Source organism: Amblyomma americanum, chromosome 7, assembly GCF_052857255.1.
Source record: "Amblyomma americanum isolate KBUSLIRL-KWMA chromosome 7, ASM5285725v1, whole genome shotgun sequence".
In the NCBI taxonomy this organism is placed as follows: Eukaryota; Metazoa; Arthropoda; class Arachnida; order Ixodida; family Ixodidae; genus Amblyomma; species Amblyomma americanum.
The window spans coordinates 10624662-10647994 of record NC_135503.1 but is presented as its reverse complement, the minus strand read 5'-3'; the positions used below and the strand labels follow the sequence as shown (position 1 = coordinate 10647994).

Sequence of the window (23333 nt, the reverse complement as noted above, 5' to 3'; positions counted from 1 at the left end):
TGGTCTTCATGCAACTACTCCTGTATCAAGGGTTCATGCCAGGGTGCCATTGGTAACACGTCCCTGACTTTCTGAAAGGGAAGGCTATCGCATGCAGTTTCAAACCAAACAACAAAGAGAACAGACAAAACAAAGCCATATTTATAATTTAAAGGAAAAGCCATAGGAAACGAAAACGAAAAACACTCCACACACACCCATACAATACTACAAGAATAAAGGAAAGAGTTAACCAGGTGCTGAGCATCCCAAGTGAGGTGGGTATGCCTTGCAGACAGGGCGGATGTGGGTGGATCTAGTGGGTCGCTGGCGTTGCGTCGAAGGGAGCCTGGTGGTAGTAGGAGCGGAGAGGACTGCGGGAAAACGCCAGTGGTCTCCCGTCAGCAGCCCGAACAACTTGTCAGCATCAGAAAGAAGCGTAGCCGAGACCCGTCAACGGCGTCCCGAAACGCCGGAGGCTTGATGCAGGCTATCCAGGGGTTCCTTTCGGCAGCACGGACCCTCAGTCCATCGGCTGCCACGTCCACGCTTGCAAGGAACGCAGGAGGCTTGCGTCGGTGATCCAAAGGAGGCCCACGGCAGCACGGACCCAATGTCGGACCGCTGCCACCTCCACGCTTGAATGACCCGATCTCCGCTGCGCTGTCTCCCTTCACACTTCGGTTTTAAGGCGAAAGCTTTACAGGCCGCGAACTTGCGAGTTCGTCGTGGCGGTGCTCCGAGGAGGCACATGACGTCACAACCGGTCTGGCCGGGTCGGCGGCGGCTGGTGCACTCGGCGCGAAATAAAGACATGCTCCAAGTTTACGCCGAACGCGTCAACGGTCAAGCGCAGTTGGAGTATATAATGCACTCTTCCGATGCAGAAGTCTCCGCGCTTTCGCTACGTATATCCTGGCCTAACAGAGCTAGGCCATCAGCAATTTTTTTCTCTCACTCGCTCCCTTGTCACCAATGCGCATGCGCCACTAGTAGCACCGAGCCACAGGTGTTCCGCCGCTGCGCAGCGCCACGCCTTTCCTCAAAATTCATAATAATAATTGGTTTTCGGGAAAGAAAATGGCGGAGGACCTGTCTCGTATATCGTTGGACATCTGAACCACGCCGTAAGATAAGGGATTAAGGAGGAAGTGAAAGAAGACGTACCGTAGTGGAGGGCTCCGGAATAATTTCGACCACCTGGGGATCTTTAACGTGCACTGACATAGCACGGCACACGGGCGCCTTAGCGTTTCGCCCCCATCGAAACGCGGCCGCCGCGGTCGGGTTCGAACCCGGGAACTCCGGATCAGTATATACCTGAGCGCCCTAACCACTGAGCCACCGCGGCGGGTCCTCAAAATTTCAATTTGCAGTTTCTTCTTTGTTCTTTCCCTCCCTTCTTTATCTCTTCCTTTATGGCGCGGCTCGGGTGTCCACCGAGATATGCGAGACGGTTACTGTGCAATTTCCTATCCTCAAAAACCAAACAAAACAAGTGAGCCGACGGCGTTCATCGAGTTCATTGGCGTTAACAACTCTGCAACGACCGCGGCGGCTGCGTTTTTATGGAGGAAAAACGCTAAGGCGCCCGTGTGCTGTGCGATGTCAGTGCACGTTAAAGATCCCCAGGTGGTCGAAATTATTCCGGAGCCCTCCACTACGGCACCTATTCTTCGTTTCTTCTTTCACTCCCTCCTTTATCCCTTCCCTTACGGCGCGGTTCAGGTGTCCAAAGATATATGAGACAGATACTGCGCCATTTCCTTTCCCCAAAAAAACAATTATTATTATTATTATTATCATTCATTTTCACGAACGGAAAGGCGCACAACCGGCTCCGTGGGTCAGTGGAGACCTCAATCTCGCTTTCATGTAGTGGCGTCGGTGTCCAACTGCAAAAGCCTGCTTTGATTGCGTTCCGCACACTGGATAGGCAGCGCGCCCTCTCTGCCGCCCTGGGAGGTTGCATGCAGTTATAATGGTTGATCGCGAGAGATTGATCACCAAATGAACGCTGCGACCTGTAGCTATTGCTGCAGTGCCGCATGCCAGCCACAACGCTGTCAGCGCTAATGCATTTTAGGCCACACCTCTCTCACCACCGCCACATGTATCAAAGCACGAATGAGGCGTCCGCATATCCAGGGAGCCAGTTATGCGCCCTTCCTTTCCTCAAAGCCATCGCCGTCTAGAACATAGTCACTTTGTATATCCTGGATTAGCTGAGCTAATCCAGATTAATTTTTTCTGACATGGCAGCTCTCCGCTCCTCGTTCTCGCCACGCTCTTCGTCGCCGTCGCCCCGCACACACCATTCGCACGCGCGCAGCGCTCCACTGTCCGACGCACCGCGTTCGAAAATCCCCCGGCGATTTCGTGTGCACATCACACGCGGGACCATCACATCAGTTCACTGAACCCTGGACCACACCGTCGTCTTGCGCCTTTTCTGCGGCCGATGGGCAGATGCCGCGTATAACTATACCAGAAAGCGCAAGGTCATCTACGAATTAACGAGCTGTGAATGCTGTTCCGTAGATTCCCTGTTTAGTGTAATGGGCAAGACCGAGGCCGGCGGGCAGATGCCGGTGCTGTCAGGCTGTTTCGCTTCCCCAAGTTCCTATATAGCACGGATAGCTACCTGGAAGACGGAAGATAAGTGCTTGTTTCCTTACCAGAGAGGCAGATAACACATCACGGCGCATACTCCGCTGCCTTCACTCGACCTGACAGAGCCTCCTCTAGGATCAATGGAGACGACGAGGAAAGAGCGGACAGCAGACATTTAGAGACCGAATGAATGAAGAGATAACCGTTAAGGGCAAAGTGACAGGGCTCTGTAAACGCAACGACATCCGCGCAATGGGCGCTCGAAGCCCGCGAGAGTTTAAATCGGAAAAATTAACAGAGAGCTACGCAACCTTTGAAAACAGAAATGCCATTCCAGCCGACACAGAAGTAAATCAGCCATTCGTGTAAATATGCGGGTTAGTTATGACGGCAGTCTGTGTTGCGCTTTGGGTGTCGATAATCGTAAAAAGAAGGACGTGCTGGAAGGAGCGTGAATGGGCCATTTATCCTGCGGATGAAGAGGCCGAGCACAAGGCCATAGAAAAGCTCGTACCCATTGAAAATCGGTTGGGTAACCTGGAAACACTGGGATCGAACCCCGCACCTCCCACATACTAGGCAGATGTTCAATATGCCACTCTTGGTACGTAGTTTAATATCATCATCAGCAGCAAGCCTAACTACACCCACAGTAGGCGAAGGCCTTTCCCATGTCTCTCCAATTAACACTGTCATTTGCCATCTGCGGCCACCATATCCCGGCTAACTTCTTGACGGTTAGATAGAATGCCTTGTAGCCCATAGAGTTAATATTTGTAAGCCTCTAAATGTACACAGTTCATTTTATAGCGTTAATTAGCAGCGGACCTTCAACTCAGCCGCTTGGCCGTTGTCTGCGAGGTCCCTCTTTGTGTTCCACCGGGTACTGGGCAAGCTGCCCGCCATGGCAGGTGGAAGTTCAGTTGATTGGTCGCTCGGGAAGAGCAACTAGCTAGGTCACGCAAGCTCCACCGATGGCAGCACCTGCCATCGCAGGGAAGTGCACATCAACTTAACCGCTGCACCACTGCGCCGGTGTGTGGCATGAAGACTCCAGCAATATATGAATGTAAACTAGACAATGACCAATTCCGCATAGATGGGAATCAACCTACTGAGGCTATCGCGTCATACACTTAAGGCGGAGCTTATCGCCCCCCCCCCCCCCCCCCCCCCCACTCATGTTTTAGTGCGGTAACACTAAGGCCTCCACTCACCGATTTCGCCTATATTTGTCTGAAATGTGCTTGACGTTGAACACCGAGCCACGAACCGAAACCGAAGTGCTACCACACCTCATTCGGCATTTGGCCTAAACACGCTAAATCATCCGTCGCTTTTTTTAGATGGAGCAGCTGAACAGGAAGGTGTAATATGACACGCGACGCGCGTATTCGCAATGAGACAACGATATGGTTGGCATCTCAATGAGCGGTATGGCTGTTTGGTATGTCATATGCAGTGCATATTGCGGAGCTCTCGTTCGTCTGTTTGATAGCAAGGTGCTGGCTGTAGCGATATTCTACATGTAATATACAACCAACGGCCAACGTTGTTTCTTTCGGCGGAAATAAAGTGAATTTGAATTTGAATGGAGGCCTTGGGCTGGCAATTAAGTTGCTACCACAGATGGTTAAGAACGTTATGTCGTCATTTGAAACAAATCAACAGCCTCGCGGTTATCTCAATGTTGACCTCCGCTATATACAAATTAGGTCACGATGATTGTATCGGTTCGTAGACTGCATGCGGCCCTGTAACTGCGCATATGACGCCGCTCCGGCAGCAGCTGGGCCGATGATCGCGTACGCTCGCATGCGACGTAAATGCGGGTGATGAATCGGCATGCGGTGGCGCCGTTGTTGTTGATCCACTTTTGCTTAGTTTTGTGACCATGCGCACAGCGGACGTCTGTCTAGACAGCTGTGCACGTGTAAGCTGCAGAACGTTAATTTGAGCAGTTTCCCGAGTATGTGCTGCATATCTTTTCGAAATGCACCTTACGCAATCGCAGAGAGTAAACTTTACACACGGAAAGACAGACGATCCAGGCAAGAACAAAACTATGATAGCAGAAGTCGCGATATGTACTTGGGCTACGCTGCGGTCGCGACAGTACCATATGGTTAGAATAATAGAGGAACAATGCAGAAATTAATACGAAAGTATGTATTTTTTAACTGCCTGCACGGTGACAATTATTCTGCACCCATAAAACAGAAGGGTATTCCTCAAGAGCGGTTACTGGCCTCAAGAGTGGTTACTGGCAAATTGAGGTCGATAAAAGAGATCGCGAGAAGACCGCATTCATCACTCCGTATATGGGCTCTTTGAGTTCAAGATTACGCCATTTGGTCTCTGTTCTGCGCCAGCGACGTTTCGGCGAGTAATGGGTACAGTGCTGGCAGGCCTGAAGTGGCAAATCTGTCTGGTATATTTAGATTACGTCGTTGACTTCGCCTCGAACTGTGAAGAGCACTTCAAGAGACTTCGAACAGTACTAGACGCCATCAAGACGTCTGGCCTAAGCCTAACCTTGAAAGCAGAGAAGTGTCACTTTGCCTACGAAGAGCTGCTGTTTCTAGGCCACATCGTTAGCAAGGAGGGAGTACGCCCGGACCCGCAGAAAACAGCTGCTATTGAACAGTTTCCACCGCCGGCCGATAAGAAAGCAGTGCGCAGATTCCTCGGACTGTGCGCATATTACCGACGATTTGTAAAAAAACTTTTCACGCATCGCCTAGCCCCTGGCCCAACTGAAGAAGGCAGACGTGCCGTTTAAATGTGTTCCAGCAAGACTTTGATTTGAGCTAGCTGGTTGTAACATATGACATGGTTTACGCAAAAAGCGTACTGGCACTAGTAGACGGAGATGGCACACACAATACAGGACTGGTACCAACTAGCTCAAATCAGTCTTGCTCGAACATTTCCTTGAGCTTCTCGCTGCTTGTTAAGGGGGCCCGGGCATCGCAAAATTATGCCTTTCTAATGCCTTGCAAAGTCCTGCCCAGAGCTTATGGCCGCCATCTCGGAAAAACAAATCCTCCGTCTGTCTGCTTCTGTGTATCCTACCCATGTACTTGTCAGCGTCATGGAAGGCATTAATTCTTAAACCGAAGTGCATGTTAAATACAGCCAGACGTTTTCCAGGCTTCTGCTGGGAAGCACAAGACTGCGGTGATTCCGTACATACACGGCTTGTCCCGTCGACTAAAAAGATTGGGCAAAAGGTGAACGTCCGAGTGGTTTTTTGTGCTCCGGACAAGCTTCAAAAACAGTGCATAATGAGTAACCCAGGCGACTCTCGCAAGCTTGGGTGCAAGAAGCGGCACAGGGACAAGTACGTCAAATGTGCGGAATCGATCGTGTATAATCTACCGATTTCTTGTGGCAAGACATATGTAGGACAAAGTGGGAGGTGCGTAAACGACCGCCTCCGTGAACATTGTATAAATATGAGGGAAAAGTGCGGATGGTTCCTGGACGCGCACTGTAGAAAGCGTGAATCAAGTGATGACCCCAGCGATGTACTCAGCTCCGGAAAGAGTGCAGAACTCTGTGCGAAATCTATCTGCGTGCCTTTCAACAAAGAACACCATTGTCACTAGAAATGCCTGCCAACTAACGCGTGAAATTATCGAGGCGGAGATAGTTTAGGGGAAAGCTGCGTGTCCAAGCCGTTCATTTGCTTTATCCCCTAAGGAATTACAGTGCTTGCGTCGTCATTGATTGGTTGCGGACTGCGCATGTGTGACGGCCTGCCACGATTAGCCTTTTGTATGCTGCTTCGCGATTCACAATAAATTGTTGAGAGTTAATAGCGCTCGTGTGTCTCTCGCCTCTTTCACCGCCCTCGTCTGGTTTTGCGCCTCAGGTTTGTATCATGTCTCACGAACACGCCCAAGAAACCACTTTGCTGAACTTAATTTCTAGTACATTGGGCCCATCTTTATGTGTTCCTCGTCATCCATTGGGTATAGCGTGGCATTCACCGCTAGCGCAGCTTGCAAAGCGAAATAGCCGGTGCCTCTTATTAAGTGTGGGCAGAACACGCGGGAACACAACAATCCCTCATATATAGTTTGATCTCTGACTGCTGCATCACACACATAACACAAGCTCACTTCAAGCAAAGGGGCGTGGCCCGATGGGCGAAATTGCCTGTTTTCGTCTCGGTTAAGCACGTCTCGTGCGTTCTCCGCCGCCTTTCTTCTCCCGATTTCAGCCGCCTCGCTACACGTCGCAACTTCTGCACCACGCTGTCAAAAGTCGCGTGTTTTGTCCATCAGACAAGAAGCATTTGAGCTAATGACATAGGCCAGGAAAGCTTAAAGGCGAGTGTTTAAACCTGCCAGACCACATCAAAATTTTCCGACAGCCTCCTTCACAACCTGCAGGATGACAAAGACGTTTCCCAATAAGGCAGCTGTATTTTTTAGGCGCTCTTGCAGGTAATTGAGCATGTGATGGTCTCGTCGCAGTGTTTTGTTGAGTTTATTATTTGTTTTATCTTAATGCCACGAAGACATTATAACCCCTCCCCTCTCTCTACTTCTTTACGCCAGCTCACTACGAATATCCTGGCGCCAAACCAATCTTCTGTGCGCTAGTAAGCAAAGAAGTCGTGGCTGCGTGACGCCAACGAAAGGCGGCTTTTCTCCAGTAATACTTTATTTTCCTTCCTTCGCATATCGCTTTGAAAGAAACCACAACGGGGGAAAAAAAAGGTTCCTTTCATTGCCGTTACGCAGCCACATCAGTCAAATTTGTCACGCATGTTTCTGGGCAACCATATCAATAGATTACTTTTTAAAGGCGAAAGCCTTTAGTGGATCATACTCCCGGTCGAGATCCTGTCCGTCTGTTACATCGCCAGCCGGAAGTCACGACAACGGAAGTGACGTCATACCGTCCGTCCGTCCGTTACGCTCTGAAACTCGATAAGAAAAAAAAATGCTTGTGCACGATTCCATTCGAACCACCGTCCTACCGTTCCGTAGCGAAGCGTGCTGACGACTATAAGCTACTTCCTGCCAACGCATATGCAGTTGTCCTTGTCTAGGACGCTGGAGAGTGTTTGCGGAAAGGCGTCGAATCAGACGGATGCCTCCCAAATGCCCTCCAGTGTCTCCAGCATTTAAGATGCACAAACAATTCTGTACTTAATTGACATCTTAACCACACATCAGTGACACAAGCAGCAACATCGCGCTAAAGGCTTTCGCCTCACCGCACTTTAGGTCAACAAAGTGCCCCCTGAATTTCTTGTTGTTTTTTTGCCTCTTTCGATGACAGCAGCACGGATGAGATCATGTCGGTCCTGTTCACTAGCCCGCGTGTCTTCTTGGGCGCTTTACCTCAAACGTGGTTTTCCAACTAGCCCAGACCCATTCCTTAATGAGAGATCTATTGCCCTGCCCGACGACTATCGAGTGATGCAGCAAGCCAGCGTCTCTTGGCAACTGGAGCAGACGGTTCCGCGGAAAGGCGGCCTGTGTTGCTCCGGCTCCTCTTTATGAGTTTAGCCTGGTGGAGACAATGGTAAATTCAACATGAGTAGTTATCAGAGGCTGATTTTGTGAGGTCTCTATGAATCAGTCGCTTTTAATAATTTTTCTTCCTGTTTTGAAATGAAAAAAAATTGTTTTGTTAAATTTGCTCTCGAATAAAGCGACCTAGTCACTACGAATCAGGAAGACGTCGGCGCATCGCATCATGAGTTTACTTGTAGTCAACACCATCCAAAGAGAAACGCAACCATATGAATTATTTTGTTGCGGTACAAGCCACTAAGGGAAGCAGCTCATAAAAATATGGTCATTTGGTTTAAGACGTGTCCTCAGCTTTTCACTCAGTACCTGATCGTCCGGGATCCGGGAGGAGTGCTCTCGGGCCATCGCCATGAACGCGCTCATAACCTGGGATCGAGGCATGCCCAGGGATCCACGACAGAGTAACCGCTCGGTCGAGAGAAGTGGCTGAGGCAAGAATGCGGTGTGTGGCCGGTGTCGCCACGACCTTTATGTATTTATGTAGTGGCGGTATGTGGCCTGGAAACTTGTGCAAATTTCGTTATCTTTTTGTTAATATAGGGGAGTGGGCCAGCGCAAGTGAGATGGTGGCTCCTTCCGCTCTGCAGGCGAATTAGTTCGGATAGTGGCAGCGACACCCCACTGCGCCGTCTTCATAGGCTGCGACTACCGCGAAAAATCCTATTTAGAATTTTCTGCTGCGTCGACATAAAGGATATCGGAGCGGTTGCTGTATGTTTTGGTGTAATAGTTCGCTCGAGCCTGCCGTCTACCCTGATGAAGGCTAGCGCTCATATTGCGCGGTACGGGCTTCTGATATGTGTGATCCTGCGTGCGCAGAGAAATCATCTAAGGTGTAGGACTTGTTGGGGGTAGGAATGCGTGGACTGAGGACGGAGCTGTCGCAGTAGGCGTTGTACTGTTCCGTGCGACTCAGGCGGATTAACTGGTTGGTGCGTTAGCCTCTATTAATTCGATCACGGTATTGTGGGCACCAGTGGCCAGGGGACGTTTCGTGCTACCGTCCGTGGAAGACGTAGGGCGGAGGTGACAACCGTGCGTCTGCCTGTTGTGTTTGGCGCTGGACGAGTATGTGGTATGGGAGGTGGTATGTGATGCGGCTAGCGATTAATGCATTGTCATATTGAGGGTCTCGCGTTCAGACAGCCCATGATTGCGTGCTGCCACCTCTTGATTAGCGCAGCGCCCTGTTTGGTCTGTCTTCGCAAGAGCTGAAGAATGTAGGTTGCATTGAGCGTGTTGTTAATGAGAATACCGAGAATCTTCACCTGAGACTCAATGGGCACTGGATTGCCGTACATGTGCAGTTCAATGGGGGGCGGGGGTCACTGGGGAGGGTTTCAGCTGCAATAGTTTTGATTTATTTGGAGAGCAACGTAGGCCTGTGTTTGCTAAATGGGTGGTGGTGATGTCTATGTCAGATTGCAGGATATCCTGGGCTGTTCCAAGGATCCTCCGTTGTACAGAGGGTTATATCATCTGCGTACATGGTTGCGTGGAGCCCAGGGATAGCAGCAAGGGCGTTTGCCAGTGGCGCTATGGCAATGTTAAACAGTAAACGTGATAGGGCCGCCCCTTGTGGGGTTCCCCTGTTAGCCAGGGGGAAAGGCTGGGAGGCGACATCCCCAAGGTGGAGTTCTGCCGTGCGTCCTTGAGGAAGGCCCTAACATATTGCTATACGCAGGTGCCGCAGCCCGTGGTGGCTAATGTCGTCAGGGTATGGTCATGGCTTATTGTGTCGAAAGTCATGCATATCCAGGGCCAGTATGGCTCGCGTAGAGGCTGTACGGCGCTTAGTGTTAAAGAGAGACTCTATAAGGACGAGAAGTACGTCTCGCGCCGAGATGTTTGGACGAAAGCCAAATTGAACGTTGGAGAGAAAGCCTGTTGTTTCTAGGAACGGTTGCAGGCGATTGAGAACGACATGCTCGAATAGCTTGCCATGTCGTACACTGAATGCCGCAGACATGACGATATATGCAATCGCAAAGACGCATCTGAGGAACTTGGAGAAGCCACCCGCTCACCCTTTCTAGCGGTAGGCTAGTCAAAATCGGGACACCAGCGGGACACCAGGCCTGGGCTTCCTGTGGAAATAGGGAAGCTCGCGGACTAGAATCGAGTGCCAGTGCCGCGAGCACATGTAGAGGTACGGAGGCACTGTCGGTATCCCTGTCACGGTCGGTGTCGTCTACCTGGTGGTCAGTAGCCGAGAACATGTAGACAACGCGGAGGTCGCGGAATGTCATCTACGATGTAGGTAGATGGGCGAAAGAGAATTGATCATCGTTGGTGACTTTGAGGTCATATTGAGGACCTAAGTGGTTTTCAGTATGCAAACGGGACACTCCTGTTGCAGACCTCACAGGCATTGTCGCTACAGGTGCTCAACCTCTGATCAGACTGTGACGGACAGTACACATGCTGCGCGAGAAATAGGCAGTCATGCATTGATTACGCATTGGTGTCCCACAAGATATAGCAAACCCCATCCGCTGCGTACATATCGATGAAAAGGGCCCGGTCAGTGTTCAGTTCCAGCAGTGACCATAACCTAACCTTTGAGAGGTCGACATGACGTCAAAAGACGAAACTGCGCCGAGAGCCAGCACGAAGGTCCCTGCCTGTATCGAAGTATACGAGGCCGCTGCTTCGGATTTCGAGGAAGGCCTTGATCCCTCAGCACGTGCGATAATGCATCACATCAACCCGGACGAATTCGAACCTGACTGCTCAAAAGGCGGCCAGAGAGCCACGATGGAACACATTTTTTGGGACTACCCCGCAGACCCACCGCCCGAAGAACTCCAGAAGCTCGTAGGCTTGCAAAAGTGGGAGAACCTGCTCGCCAGCTCTAATCAGGAAGTACAAGTCCGGGTCACAGCACGAGACCAAGAGGCCGCCTTCAGCACTGACTGAGGGCCACCTGGTGGGGTCGACGGAACCCATCATATTTAGTAGCCCAGTGCCAATATTAAAGTTTTATGACTGACTGATTGGCACGTACTGCGTAAATGTAAAGTAAATTAAAGGAGTCCCATGGGTTACAGCACTGCATCAAACTCAAGGAAAGTGGCAAAACGATCAATGCAGCCCTCACTCTCTCCTTTAAGGCGCGCTTCAGGTGTTCACTGAGAATTGAGAGAGTTAGTGAGCCTTTCTTCTTTCTCAAAACCAATTTTCATTAAAGTACTCATTCGGTGCGATGGGCGTGGCCACGCCGTCGTCAGGTTCATATACCTGGTGATTTTTTTTAACCTTATAACCTTGAAATATTTAATAGATTTCGGCAGAAAAGTTAATCGTGCCATTCTTTTCTTTTAGCTTGAGTGAGTGTATTGCATAATTGCGCGCACGGCTTGTACTTCACTTCCTTTCCTCAAAAAACAATTTTTCATTTTCATTAGTGGACGCGACTCCTGCTGAACAAAAACAAAATAAAACAAAGCCGCTCCCTGCTCGGTCATCTGCCCGCCACTGATCGCCAACAGCCGACCTGCTCCGAGTGCATAGGCTATTCCACGCACTGCGAATGACAAGCTGGAGATGAACAAAGAAAGCGGCAACGAAGAGTGGGGGCCCGGGCGCGCTCAGCCAATGAGGGCGCGCCTTGGAAGGCGACACCGCCCCCTTGGTCCCGCCCGCGAAACTGACTCTGGCTTGAACCGCGCGGCCGGAGCGGGATTTTCCCGGGCAGTGCACGCACACCGTGCCTCGTGGCATCGACACGACATGAGCCGGCCAGCACTGCCTGTGGTGAGGACACTGGTCTGCCTCTTCCTCTTCAGCCTGCCTAGTCCGGCGCCGGCCAACTGGATGTGAGTCACTCGCTCGATGGCGCTCTCCGTCTACTGGGTGTCCAAAATTGAGCTTTCTTAAAATTAGGAACTGAGTGAAAACCATCTCTGTGCATAACTTATGCGGCTAGGTGGGCGCAACGCGAGATGGTAATTGTCAGGCACCTAATTAAAGGAACTGTGTTAATCAACTGCGGTTAGCGTGAATCTTTAAATTCTAAACATCGCATTTCTAGATTACTCCGCTTGGTAGAATTTTTCTAGAGCACGCACGTTCCGAGATATTCGCCCCCAAAGTTGCCACTGATTACGAGCAACTAAAGGCGGTAGTCAACTGAAACTAGTGTGACGCAGCTGTTGTGTCGAGCGTTTCGTCTATTTCGATGGCGAGAAGCGAAAGGGGAAACAGTCATCAGCTCCACGGGTCGCTCTGCGCCGTTGGCAAACCCCGCAGATGGTAGTTTCGCGACGATTGTCACCACCTTGCACGCGTAATTGCGTGCATCGAGCTGAACATTTGGACGCGAATATCTCGGAACAAACTCGCGTGCTAGGAGAGTTCGACCAAATGAAATTGTTTAGGAATACGACTGCCCCCTAGTTTTCCACACAAAATGCACGCTCACTGCAATCACTGAAAAGTTCATTAATCGTTATCACATAATTAGGTGTCTGGCGGCGACAATTATCTTTGTGCCTCCTTGGCCGCATGACTTATTTGCAGAAGTGAATTTCACGCACCACTCAGAGCCTAATTTTAATTTTAAGAAATCGGCCAGGAGGACAGCAGCACGTTTGAATAACCCTGCGCGTAATTACTCGGCTAAGTTTAGCAGGCGTACGATAATGCAGCAACATGATGCATCACCGCTGACGTCACCTGACTACCAGCAACTTCCATTCCCATTCAGGTTCCTCTCAGGCGGCAACATTGCCGCAATTAAATTTCTACCTTCACAGCCCTGGTCTCCCTTGGCGCCAGTTGGGTGCTAAACCCCTAACTATCGATCACATTCAGCTGTCTTGCCGCTGCTTGCACAAACTCCCATTTCCACGACTTTATGTGTATTTGTGTACTGCGTTTGTCTTTTATAATTGGTTTTTTGGGGAAAGGAAATGACGCAGTATCTGTCTCATATATCTTTGGACACCTGAACCGCGCCGTAAGGGAAGGGATAAAGGAGGGAGTGAAAGAAGAAAGGAAGAATAGGTGCCGTAGTGGAGGGCTCCGGAATAATTTCGACCACCTGGGGATCTTTAACGTGCACTGACATCGCACAGCACACGGTCGCCTCAGCGTTTTTCCTCCATACCTTGTAGATTCAGTGCTTGAACACACGGCAACAGCAATATGCATTCTTCCATACACACCTTCCTTCTCTCTTCCTAATACTTCATTATCATTTCTTTTCCAGCTTAAGCCCACGATTTTTTTTATTCAAGCCTTCTTACTTCTTGCACGCGAAGCCCTCTTCACGTGCAGCCCTCTTCACATCCAGCCACCTATCTCCCCAAATCCAAAAAAATTATTTGCAATATATTTTTTTCTGCATCAGGAAATCACCGCCCGTGTCTCGGCCAATTCTGCACAGTGAGTGCGATTGTTAACCCCTGGACAGCAACTATACAACAAAAATTGGAGGGGACACTTAAGCACCGCCTTTAAGGGTGTAAGCAGATAGCGTAATGGGTTAATTCCCATACATGCAGAATGACATTCTCTACTTTACATTGGTAGATTCCTGTGCGTCCTCATACCACTCCCGGCGCAGTGGTGCAGCGGTTAAGCGATTTGCCACTGCCCTGCGATGGCAGGTGCTCCCAGCGATGGTTTTGTGAAGCACAGGGGTTTCTACCCGAGCTACCGATCATTAATTTAACTGCCAGTTACCTCGGTGGGCAGGTTGTGATGATGCCTCAACGTTACATGACCTAGGTGGCCCACCTACCTCTCTGGGGTCCACCTGCCAGAGACATGCTGGTGATTTTTCGCTCAAAAAGCCGACGCTGACAATACTGACACCGGCTATTCTGCTGAACGGGGCCTTCAACGCTGTCGCGTTAATAATATCCGATCATGTTGGCTCACGGCTCTGTTTTGCCTTGGTATTTTTTGTCTCTTGCGCTGTCCAGGTACCTGGGCACCCTGGGTGGACGCGTGGTGGACACGGTGTGCGAGTCCTCGTCTCCGCTGCTGGGCCGGGGCCAGCGGCAGCTGTGCCGACAGCAGCCGGGCACCGTGGCCGCAGTGGCCGCGGGAGCGAGGCTGGCGCTCGCCCACTGCCAGCGGCTCTTCCGCCACGAGCCGTGGAACTGCTCGCAGCACAGCTTCGGACACACGCTGCGAAGGGGTGGGTATGCGCACGCCTATTCATACTAATTGTACAAACCGCCGCTACACTTGGCTCCATTTTTATTTCGGCGAACATTTTTATACTTGTGTTTTATAGGCACGCGCACACACGCGTCACTTACGTACAGAAAAAAAAAGTCTGCTTTCCAACCTCATTTATGGTGTAGCCACGTCGCATCGAAGAGATCGAACCAGACCGCGACGCACCGAAAGCTTGGTTAGGTTTGGCTTAAGCGGGTTTATCATCCCGAAGCTACTGAGGCTATGAAGGACGCCGTAGTGAAGGGCTCCGGAAATTTCGACCCCCTGGGGTTCTTCAACGTGCGCTGACATCGCACGGTACACGGGCCTCAAGAATTTCACCTCCATCGAAATTCGACCGCCGCGGCCGGGATCGAACCCGCGTCTTTCGGGTCAGCAGCCGAGCTCCACAACCACTGAGCCGCCGCGGCGGGTGCATCCAAAGCAGACGTTGCTGGTTCCATGACCGAATCGTCAACTAGGCAAGTAGGAGGCCAGCATCAGCCAGCCCGAGCACAAATTATCAGTCAACTCGAAGCAATGTTCAAAGGTTGAAAGCGTAAAGCGGATTAGTAAATCAAAAAATCAGCGAAACGGGGAAAAATTTGTAGAAACATAATAAGGGGAAGGGAATTAAAAAAATAAAGAGCTCGCTCCACCTAACAAATTGGTGCTGATTTAATTTGCTTTGGGCTGTACGCTGCACGTTGTCGGTCGTTCACATCAGGGCTGCCCAAACGTTAAAGGGGCTGTGAAAGGGGGTCCCAACAAAGATGCGATGTGCCTGGGATGCTAAAGGACGCCGCTCCACAAATAACCTCCAGCAAGAATTTTTTAGATGCGTTTTGTGGAAGCTGAGTTATCTGTAATAATAATTGGTTTTGGGGGAAAGGAAATGGCGCAGTATCTGTCTCATATATCGTTGGACACCTGAACCGCGCCGTAAGGGAAGCGATAAAGGAGGGAGTGAAAGAAGAAACGAAGAATAGGTGCCGTAGTGGAGGGCTCCGGAATAATTTCGACCACCTGGGGATCTTTAACGTGCACTGACATCGCACAGCACACGGGCGCCTTAGCGTTTTTCCTCCATAAAAACGCAGCCGCCGCGGTCGGGTTCGAACCCGGGAACTCCGGATCAGTAGTCGAGCGCCCGAGTTATCTGTAGTCGAAATTCGTATTTCCGCCTCTGCGCGCCTTTCCCTCTCCTCTCGTCAGTTTTTGCACGCCGAAATGTCGACGCTCCTCTGCCTGCCCCTCGCACTCGCCCCCTCCGCCGGCTGCCGACGCGCGCGAACCAATGCTGACGTAACGAGCGCGGATTCGGGCGAAAGCCTAGCACTGCAGGTCGCCGCTAGGAACGGAAGCGGGAGTTTTTAAAATTGCATTGTAAATTATCGGCTCGCGTTTGAGGTCTTGAACGTTCGTTGGCCTGTGCTATACATAATGGGAGCATTATATAGACAATCTCAAACACCCTTTTCATGAACGCTCGTCGGCCTGAACTCTACATGGTGCGAGCATTTTTTGGCCAATATCAAACACCCTTTTCAAGAATCCTTTAAGGTAAGGTTTCACTAAAAGATCCGTTTGTTCAAGGAGCGTCCATGTTTATCATTTTCGCCGTTTATTTTTTCTTTTGTGGTATGAAAATAGCCAGGCATTAAGCCAGCTGCAGGCTAAGCCGTTGTCGAAATGAGTCTATATGAACTTCTCCCCCTCCCAGCCCTTGGTATTAACGACGAAGGACCCTCGAAACGAATATTTGTCTCTTCCTTTCAGCCTCAGCTTAAATAGCAATTGTATTTTCACGTGTAAATTAATAGTCAACTCTATTTCCTCTGAAGTCAACACTGTGCAACTCCCCTCCTTCCAACGCAAGAGGTAAATAACTGGCCCAAATACGTAGGACAAGGTAGCACGCCAAAAAAAGAAAGCCGTCAAAATTTCCTGTTTTTTATATTCTTTCAAAACATCATCTTCCTAAAACATTGGCAGCCCTGATTTGTACGAATGCAATGTTTCTGAGGGGTGCTTATTTTGTAACGGCTGCTACTGAATGATTCTTCAAGCGCGAATTCTCATTTGGAACTAGCGGCTTCGACCCGCGTGGTGAAGCAGTAAAAGAGCAGTGAGCATCAAGGCGAGATGTCAAGGATAAGAGGGCGCTCTTGTAGCGCAGCACAGGGCAAGCATCTGTGAGTACCACGAGCCACATATTGCGCTCACTGTATTGGATGCCCTAAACGTGCTCAACCTCATCTCGTCAAGGAGCGTATCAGATTATACCGCGTTCATTGCGCCCGTGTAGCAACGCATAGCGTTAGACAACGAGAATAGGGATAACAGGAAGAGGTCGGGAAAGCACGGCTAAAGTCCGGGTTACTCCCTCTATAAAGCGTTTCGTGATTATAAAAGTGAAATTCTCACGGCGCTCACGCAGGCAGCCCCGAGACGGCGTTCCTGTACGCACTGCACAGCGCCGGCGTGGCGCACACGGTGGCCCGCGCCTGCGCCACGGGGCAGCTCAAGGAGTGCGCCTGCGGATCGGCCGCGGGTGGACACGCAGCCACGCCCGGAGCGTGGCGCTGGGGTGGCTGCTCCGACGACGTCCAGGTCGGTCACCTACTGGGGGTTGGCGTTTATCGATGCCTCGCAGAAGGCTCCCATCAACGGCAGGGCTTTTTGTGAGAGAGTAGAAGTGTGTTGTGGAATATTGTCCCTTGAGCATGTAACTTGCTCTGCAGGCCTTGCGTCACTCAAGTGAAGCTTTGAACTCTAGAGCAAAACTCCACAGGTTCATGAGTGTTGCGTCCGTGTCCTGTGTGGGGAAAATCATTTTACTCTCCCTTATGCAAGGGACACTGTTAGTCGTCCTTTGAATAAATTTATGCATTCATTCATTAGAGAGTGCTGGTTTCTCGGGGCATTTGGTTGACGGCTGATAGGGCTTCTAACGTCCCAAATCGACTCAGGCTATGAAGGACACCGTGGTGGAGGGCTCCGGAAAATTTTGACCACCTGGGTCGGGGAGGCATTTTTCGTAGTACTCCTAGCAGGAGCAATAAGACGAACTAAAAAAATAAAGGAAATGTCTCACTGGAAGCGCACGTCTTAAAACCTATCGGTACAAGAGTGATCGGTCCATACAATCTAGAGAGGTGGTCCAGTGGACGTCCATAGGAGGCACTTGCAGCAGGGGGTGTTTTTGTGGAGGCAACACCTGGCTTTGACCGAAAGACTCATGTGGTAAACTGCATACAAAATGCGCTTTGCAAATAACGGAGAAGCATGGATTGCATATTTTGTTTAGTGCCTCCAACTCATAGCACGAACAGCCCAGTTTACGGGCTTATCCCGCCCATGCGTGTGGCCGTCGGGATATACATTCGAAATCATCCACCGTGACTGTTTTCAGAGTCAGTCTTGCAGCAGCGAACACAAAATCTGCGCGTATATGCAAGCAGAAACACAGTACCACTCTTCTTATGTACCCCTGGACATAATCCAAAAACCCTTGTAACAGAACGTTGTATCATGTTACTAGAACTCACGCGCCCCTCGAAACTGATTGAAGATCGTTTCCACACTCGTACTTTGTTTCTCATGACTGTTCTTGTGACTAATTAATGACAGCTACGTCAGCCATAGAATAAGAATGTGCATTTGCAGCTAGGCAGAGGCTTCGGTGAAAGGCGTATGGGCTCCGAACATGCAGTGTGGTCAGTCAGTTTCAGTGGCAGACACGCTGCTACATGTATTTTGGTGATCCTCTGAATCACTGAACCGCCGAAACCTAAATGATACCATACAGATGTTTAGAATTCATTCCACAATTTTTTATTGACAAATCTGAAGAAGAAAAATGAGCAACTGCTTCTCAGACTCGGCTTCTAGAGCGACCAATGAAGAACACGCCCAAACCATGCACTCGTCGGCCATGAGCTCTGCCACGATGTTTGCGCAAGCCGTGGAACTTGAGAACTGTCCGCAAAGTTGATGTTCCTTAATTTCCTTCGTACGCAGCAGCTTGTCACCACTTTCTCAAGCACTTCTAGTTGCCTCGATGTAATTCTCACACCTGGGTATAACATCCTATGAAACGCGAACAAGACAATTGAAATGGAAACAGCAAAATAAGAATGTTTTATTTCGAGGAGACTGAATATTGTCCCACTTGATTTCTTTGAAATATGTTTGTGTTCTTGAGTTCGTATTACAGTCATTCTGTTCGCGTATCGTTCGACGCTGATAATACAAGTCAAGGATACTGAATTACTAAAGGGCGGGTATTCGTTGATTAAAAGTGGTATCACGGTTTGTGAAATTCTCGAGAGCAGCGGGAAACCAAAAAAAATGGCAGCCGATTTGCGTAGTTAGGCCAAATGCGAATATATGTTAGCGTACATATTATACCCGGCCTAGGTAGCACATATTCCACCCGGTTGGGCAGGCTTCCACCTGCCACGAGCCCAGGTTTCAGGCAAGAAAACACACAGCGGCTAAATGCTGGGAATGGCCACTATAGCACATTAAAAATAAATCAAAGAAAAGATATTACTTGCCAGGGTGAAGAAAAAAATTGGCGATGGTTTGGCTCTTGTTAAGCCTGGAGTGACGCGATAGCTACAGCTGGCGAAGTGGAACTTGCTCAGCAGCTGCTCCGCATCACGTGTCCAGCCACGGCGCCGCGCGAACCACGTGACCCACCACGTGACAGCGTGGCGGCGCAGCCACGGGGTGGCGGCGCCGCCACGCTGAAGGATCGAAATGCTACCGTAATGTAGCTATCGCTACAAAATATTGGCGGCGATAGTTTACGCGTAGCACAAGATGCGATGGTTTAATTTCAATTTCAATTCTTTATCTCTTCCAGAAATAATGTATCCTGGAAAGGGTCAAGTGCTAAAAGCTGTCTTGACAGCCTGACTATGCCCATGACCCCTTGTACAAGGTAGCCGTGGTTATGAATAGGTATTGCTCATATTAATGGATATCGAGAATGCGAAGAACATAAATTATAGAGGGGAACAAGTACACAGAAATTATTAAGTAAACAACACCAGGACTAATATTTCTAGACGCCGCCATGCCAACAAAGCGAGTAAGTAAACAGAACAGCATGAAGAAGCAATATAATACATCCATGCTCAAGAAAAACAACACTTGAAAAAGAAACGGCAAACACACCTAGCCATTAATCAATGTCACCGACCAATAATAATAATAACAATTGGTTTTTGTGGACAGGAAATGGCGCAGTGTCTTCCTCATATATCGCTGGACACCTGAACCGCGCCGTAAGGGAAGAGATAAAGGAGGGAGGAAAAGAAGAAAGGAAGAAAGAGGTGCCATTGTGAAGGGCTCCGGAATAATTTCGACCACCTGGGGATCTTTAACGTGCACTGACATCGCAAAGCACACGAGCGCCTTACCGTTTTCCCTCCATAAAAATGCAGCAGCCGCGGTCGGGTTCGAGCCCGGGAACTCCGGATCACTAGACGAGCGCCCTAACCGCTGAGCCACCGCGGGGAGCCACCGAAGAAATCTAATCCTGGTCGTGGCATATACTTGCATCCGCCCTTCCTTCAGGAAAAGCCCGACGAGCTGCGCTTTGGCACCTCGGTGGAGAGAAGCGCAGAATAATCATACGGCGGAAGGAAGAGAGCAAGCGCTCTGTTCACCTTTCCATTATGCGCCACCGAAGACATCGCCGAGCGCATTCTTTACAGAACACGTTTCCCTGTAAAGCGCTCATCACTGCAGTATGTTTCTTTACGTAAGAAAGAGCGCTTTACAAGCAGGGCATAGGGGCTGTTAAAGGGCAACTGCACCACTTTTTGAGAATTCCTCGATCTTCTAGGATTCAAATCTACAGAGTCTGTACGTAAAGTATGCCAAGTGTTGTTGCGCTAGCGTTTAAAATAGTGACGTAATCGACGATTGAACTTTAGGCTTTTTCTCAAAGCATTAAAGTTATGCGGGGAAGCTTAGTGTGACTTCACAGAAAGTAAAATTTCAAATTCCTGCTGCCGTCAACCACACTCAGCCATTCCTCTTTGGATGCTGCCAAACAACGCTCGGCGGGCTTTACCTTCGGTTGCGTTGGTTTTTTTTCTTCAAAGCAAGCGTTTATGCGCTAGAAATGTCCCGATACCTTCGATGATGTCACCATGCGCTGTGCGCTGCGTAGAAGCTTGAAGACCGTCACGATTTTAATCGGCGATTACGCCAATATTTCAAATGCTAGTTCAAAAGGACTTCGAATGCCTTACCTGCAAGTTTCACACATTCGAGCTCTTTAAGCTCGTCGATTTCTAAAACATACGCAGTTGCCCTCTAAATGCGGCAAAACCCACGAAAGGAAACCTGAACGATAGGAAATTGAGTGATGCCGATAAAACCGTTTATTGCATAACGTTGCCTCTTTGCTGGCCTAAGTGGAGGGGGGGGGGGGGGGGGGGGGTTAAGGAAACCGGGGATGGGGTGTAAAGGTATTTAAAAGGAAGAGATACCATACCTTACCATACCATGCAGGCGACCGACGTTCGCAGCTCGCCTGGGCCCTCTCCATATACCGCTCTCATTGGAACGAATTCTTTCACTACTTCTTCCATCCCTTCTCTCACGGTGCGGTTGAGGTGCCCAATGAGAGTGAGCCTTTCATTTCTTCGTAACCGATTTTCATGTCCCCATGGGAATGGCCTCTCCACGTGTCTACTACCCCTGCTAAGTCTGAGTGCAACTGTAGTCGCAATACTTGGTGAAACACTGGAAGCTACGAGAGCGACTGCCTGATTGTGACTGTGCTACGCAGGCGGGCCTCCGAGTGTCCCGGCAGCTGGGTCGCGCCGCCGAGCGCTCGTCGCGCAGCACCGAGCCCCTGCGGCAGGCAGCCAACCTGCACAACCTACGCGCCGGGAGGATCGCGCTTGCCTCCAGGGTGCGGCTGCGGTGCCGCTGGTGAGTGTGACAACCACACTCTTTCTTAGCATTAATACTGTCACCTTCGAAAAAGCTATCCGTCTGGCGCCGCCACCTTCGAGAAGGCCTTCGACCACTGCTCTCCCGCCTTTGCGCTCCACCCATAAGGCGAGGCCTAACATACGCTACGAAGGAGGGAGGTGGGCAGAGAGAATGGGAGACCTCGTGGCGTCACAGGTGTCGTCATTACGTTCGGACCAATCACTGATTGGCTCTCTGAATAGTCAGCGTGGCGTTGTCATGACGTCATGCGTGACATCACTCTAATCTGGTCAATCACTGCGGCCCGTTGTCATGACGTCATGCATTACATCCATTATGACCAATCTGGCTTGGTGTGTTACAGCGCCAACGACACCTTATAAACGCTAAACGTGGTCTGAACAGCTGCCTCTGTAAAAGTTGTTGCAGCTTGGCTTTTTTTTTCTCCAGAGTTGTCAAGCATCCTAGGCAAAATGCTTGTGTTTTCACGTTTTTTGAGTGGCACAGGCATCTATCTACTCGCGGTTGTGGTGCCATCAAGTGTGTGTGCACAGACTCTCATCTCTCTTCTCACCGCATCGTCGCCCATCAGAACCCTCTCTCTTCTCCTCCTCCCATTCCCCAGTGCAGAGTAGCAGGCCAGATATAAATCTTCCTGGCCAACTTCTTTGCCGTCTTTTCATTAAATTTATCCATCTATCTTAACTTTTTCGGATGTATGATTTAGGGTCATGGCAATACATGCGAAATAAGTGCCGAAGATTTTTTCAGCACGACCGCGCAGCGCCACATTTGCCATGGCAAGAAATTCGTTCCTTGCATGCACTATAGTGGAACAATCTTACTTCGCTTCAACGACGAAGTGTGGAATGCGCTTAAGGCGGGCTTTCCAGCGGAGCAAGAATCATGACCGGGTGCCGGCCTGCGTGCAGCCACGGCGTGTCCGGCTCGTGCGGCCTCCGCTCGTGCTGGCGCACGCTCGCCCCGCTGGCGTCTGTGGGGCGGCTGCTGCGCGGCCGCTACCGGCGCTCGGTGCGGCTGCGGCGTCCGGGCGACCCGCGGCCTCGGCCGGCGGACCTGGTGCACGTGCGGGCCTCGCCCGACTTCTGCCGGCCCGAGCCCGGCGTTCCGGGCAGCCAGGGGCGGCCCTGCGCCGACCCCTCGTCGTGTCGGCGGCTCTGCTGCGGCCGCGGCTTCGAGACGCGCACGCTGCGCCGCCTGCAGCGCTGCCGCTGCCGATTCCACTGGTGCTGCTACGTCACCTGCGACACCTGCGAGACCAGGGTGCAGCTGCACGCCTGCCGGTGAAAAGGCGCCACTCTTTGCGGAAGTCACAGGGTCACTTACTTACTGCCGCTTGGATGCGAGTTATCTTTTCTTTCGTTGTTGCCATTTAAACGTGAACCGGGTCGAGGCTACTTTGGATGGAGCTATACTCTCACGATCCTTACCTATAGGACTCGCTTTTCGTAGTCGATAGTTGGCGAATATTGTAAGCGCAAATAAGCGAGAAACAGTCACGGGGCTGGTTTACGATTAGGCTGCTGTAAGATTACGAAGAAGACACAGTTTCACAGCTTATTTGATCGAGATCTCGTGATTTCGGCACGGGCGCTGGTAACACAAGTTCTTACAACACAGATATAAATATATGATCTGAAGCTTTCCGTTACGTGATGGAAGTGAATGTCTGTTTGGTCCTCCGGTGTCAAGTCCTCGCCAACCAGAGCAGCTCGAAACTTGAGGTGGAGTTTATTCTTTCATACTTTCTCTCGCTTTTTATCTCTCAAAGTTTCGCCTGTCACTTTTGTTCCCATAGCTCGCTTCCGCGTCCTCAATCCGATTTCAGTCTTTTTCGCTACACTGCGCCCATAGGTCCAGTCAAGTAAGTTAACAAACAACGCATCCTGAAGAATAAGCAACGACGCCGAGACGCGAATTGATGCTGCCATTCAATGCCGTGACTGCGGCGGGAGAAACACTGCGAATCAAGAGATTCCTCGCGAAACATTCGAAATTCCGTGCTCTGACTTTAGGCAGTGCTAACACGAA

General features: G+C 50.4%; 1 protein-coding gene across 1 annotated transcript; it reads left to right on the top strand.

Annotated features, from left to right (window-relative positions):
- The first annotated feature begins 11879 nt into the window (after positions 1–11879).
- On the top strand, positions 11880–22589 carry LOC144096943 (protein Wnt-16-like). The gene is made up of 5 exons (XM_077629749.1): positions 11880–11965; positions 14078–14295; positions 16759–16931; positions 21133–21278; positions 22214–22589. Exons 1-5 carry the CDS (start codon positions 11880–11882, stop codon positions 22587–22589), a joined length of 999 nt encoding a protein of 332 aa, XP_077485875.1.
- The last annotated feature ends 744 nt before the right edge of the window (positions 22590–23333 follow it).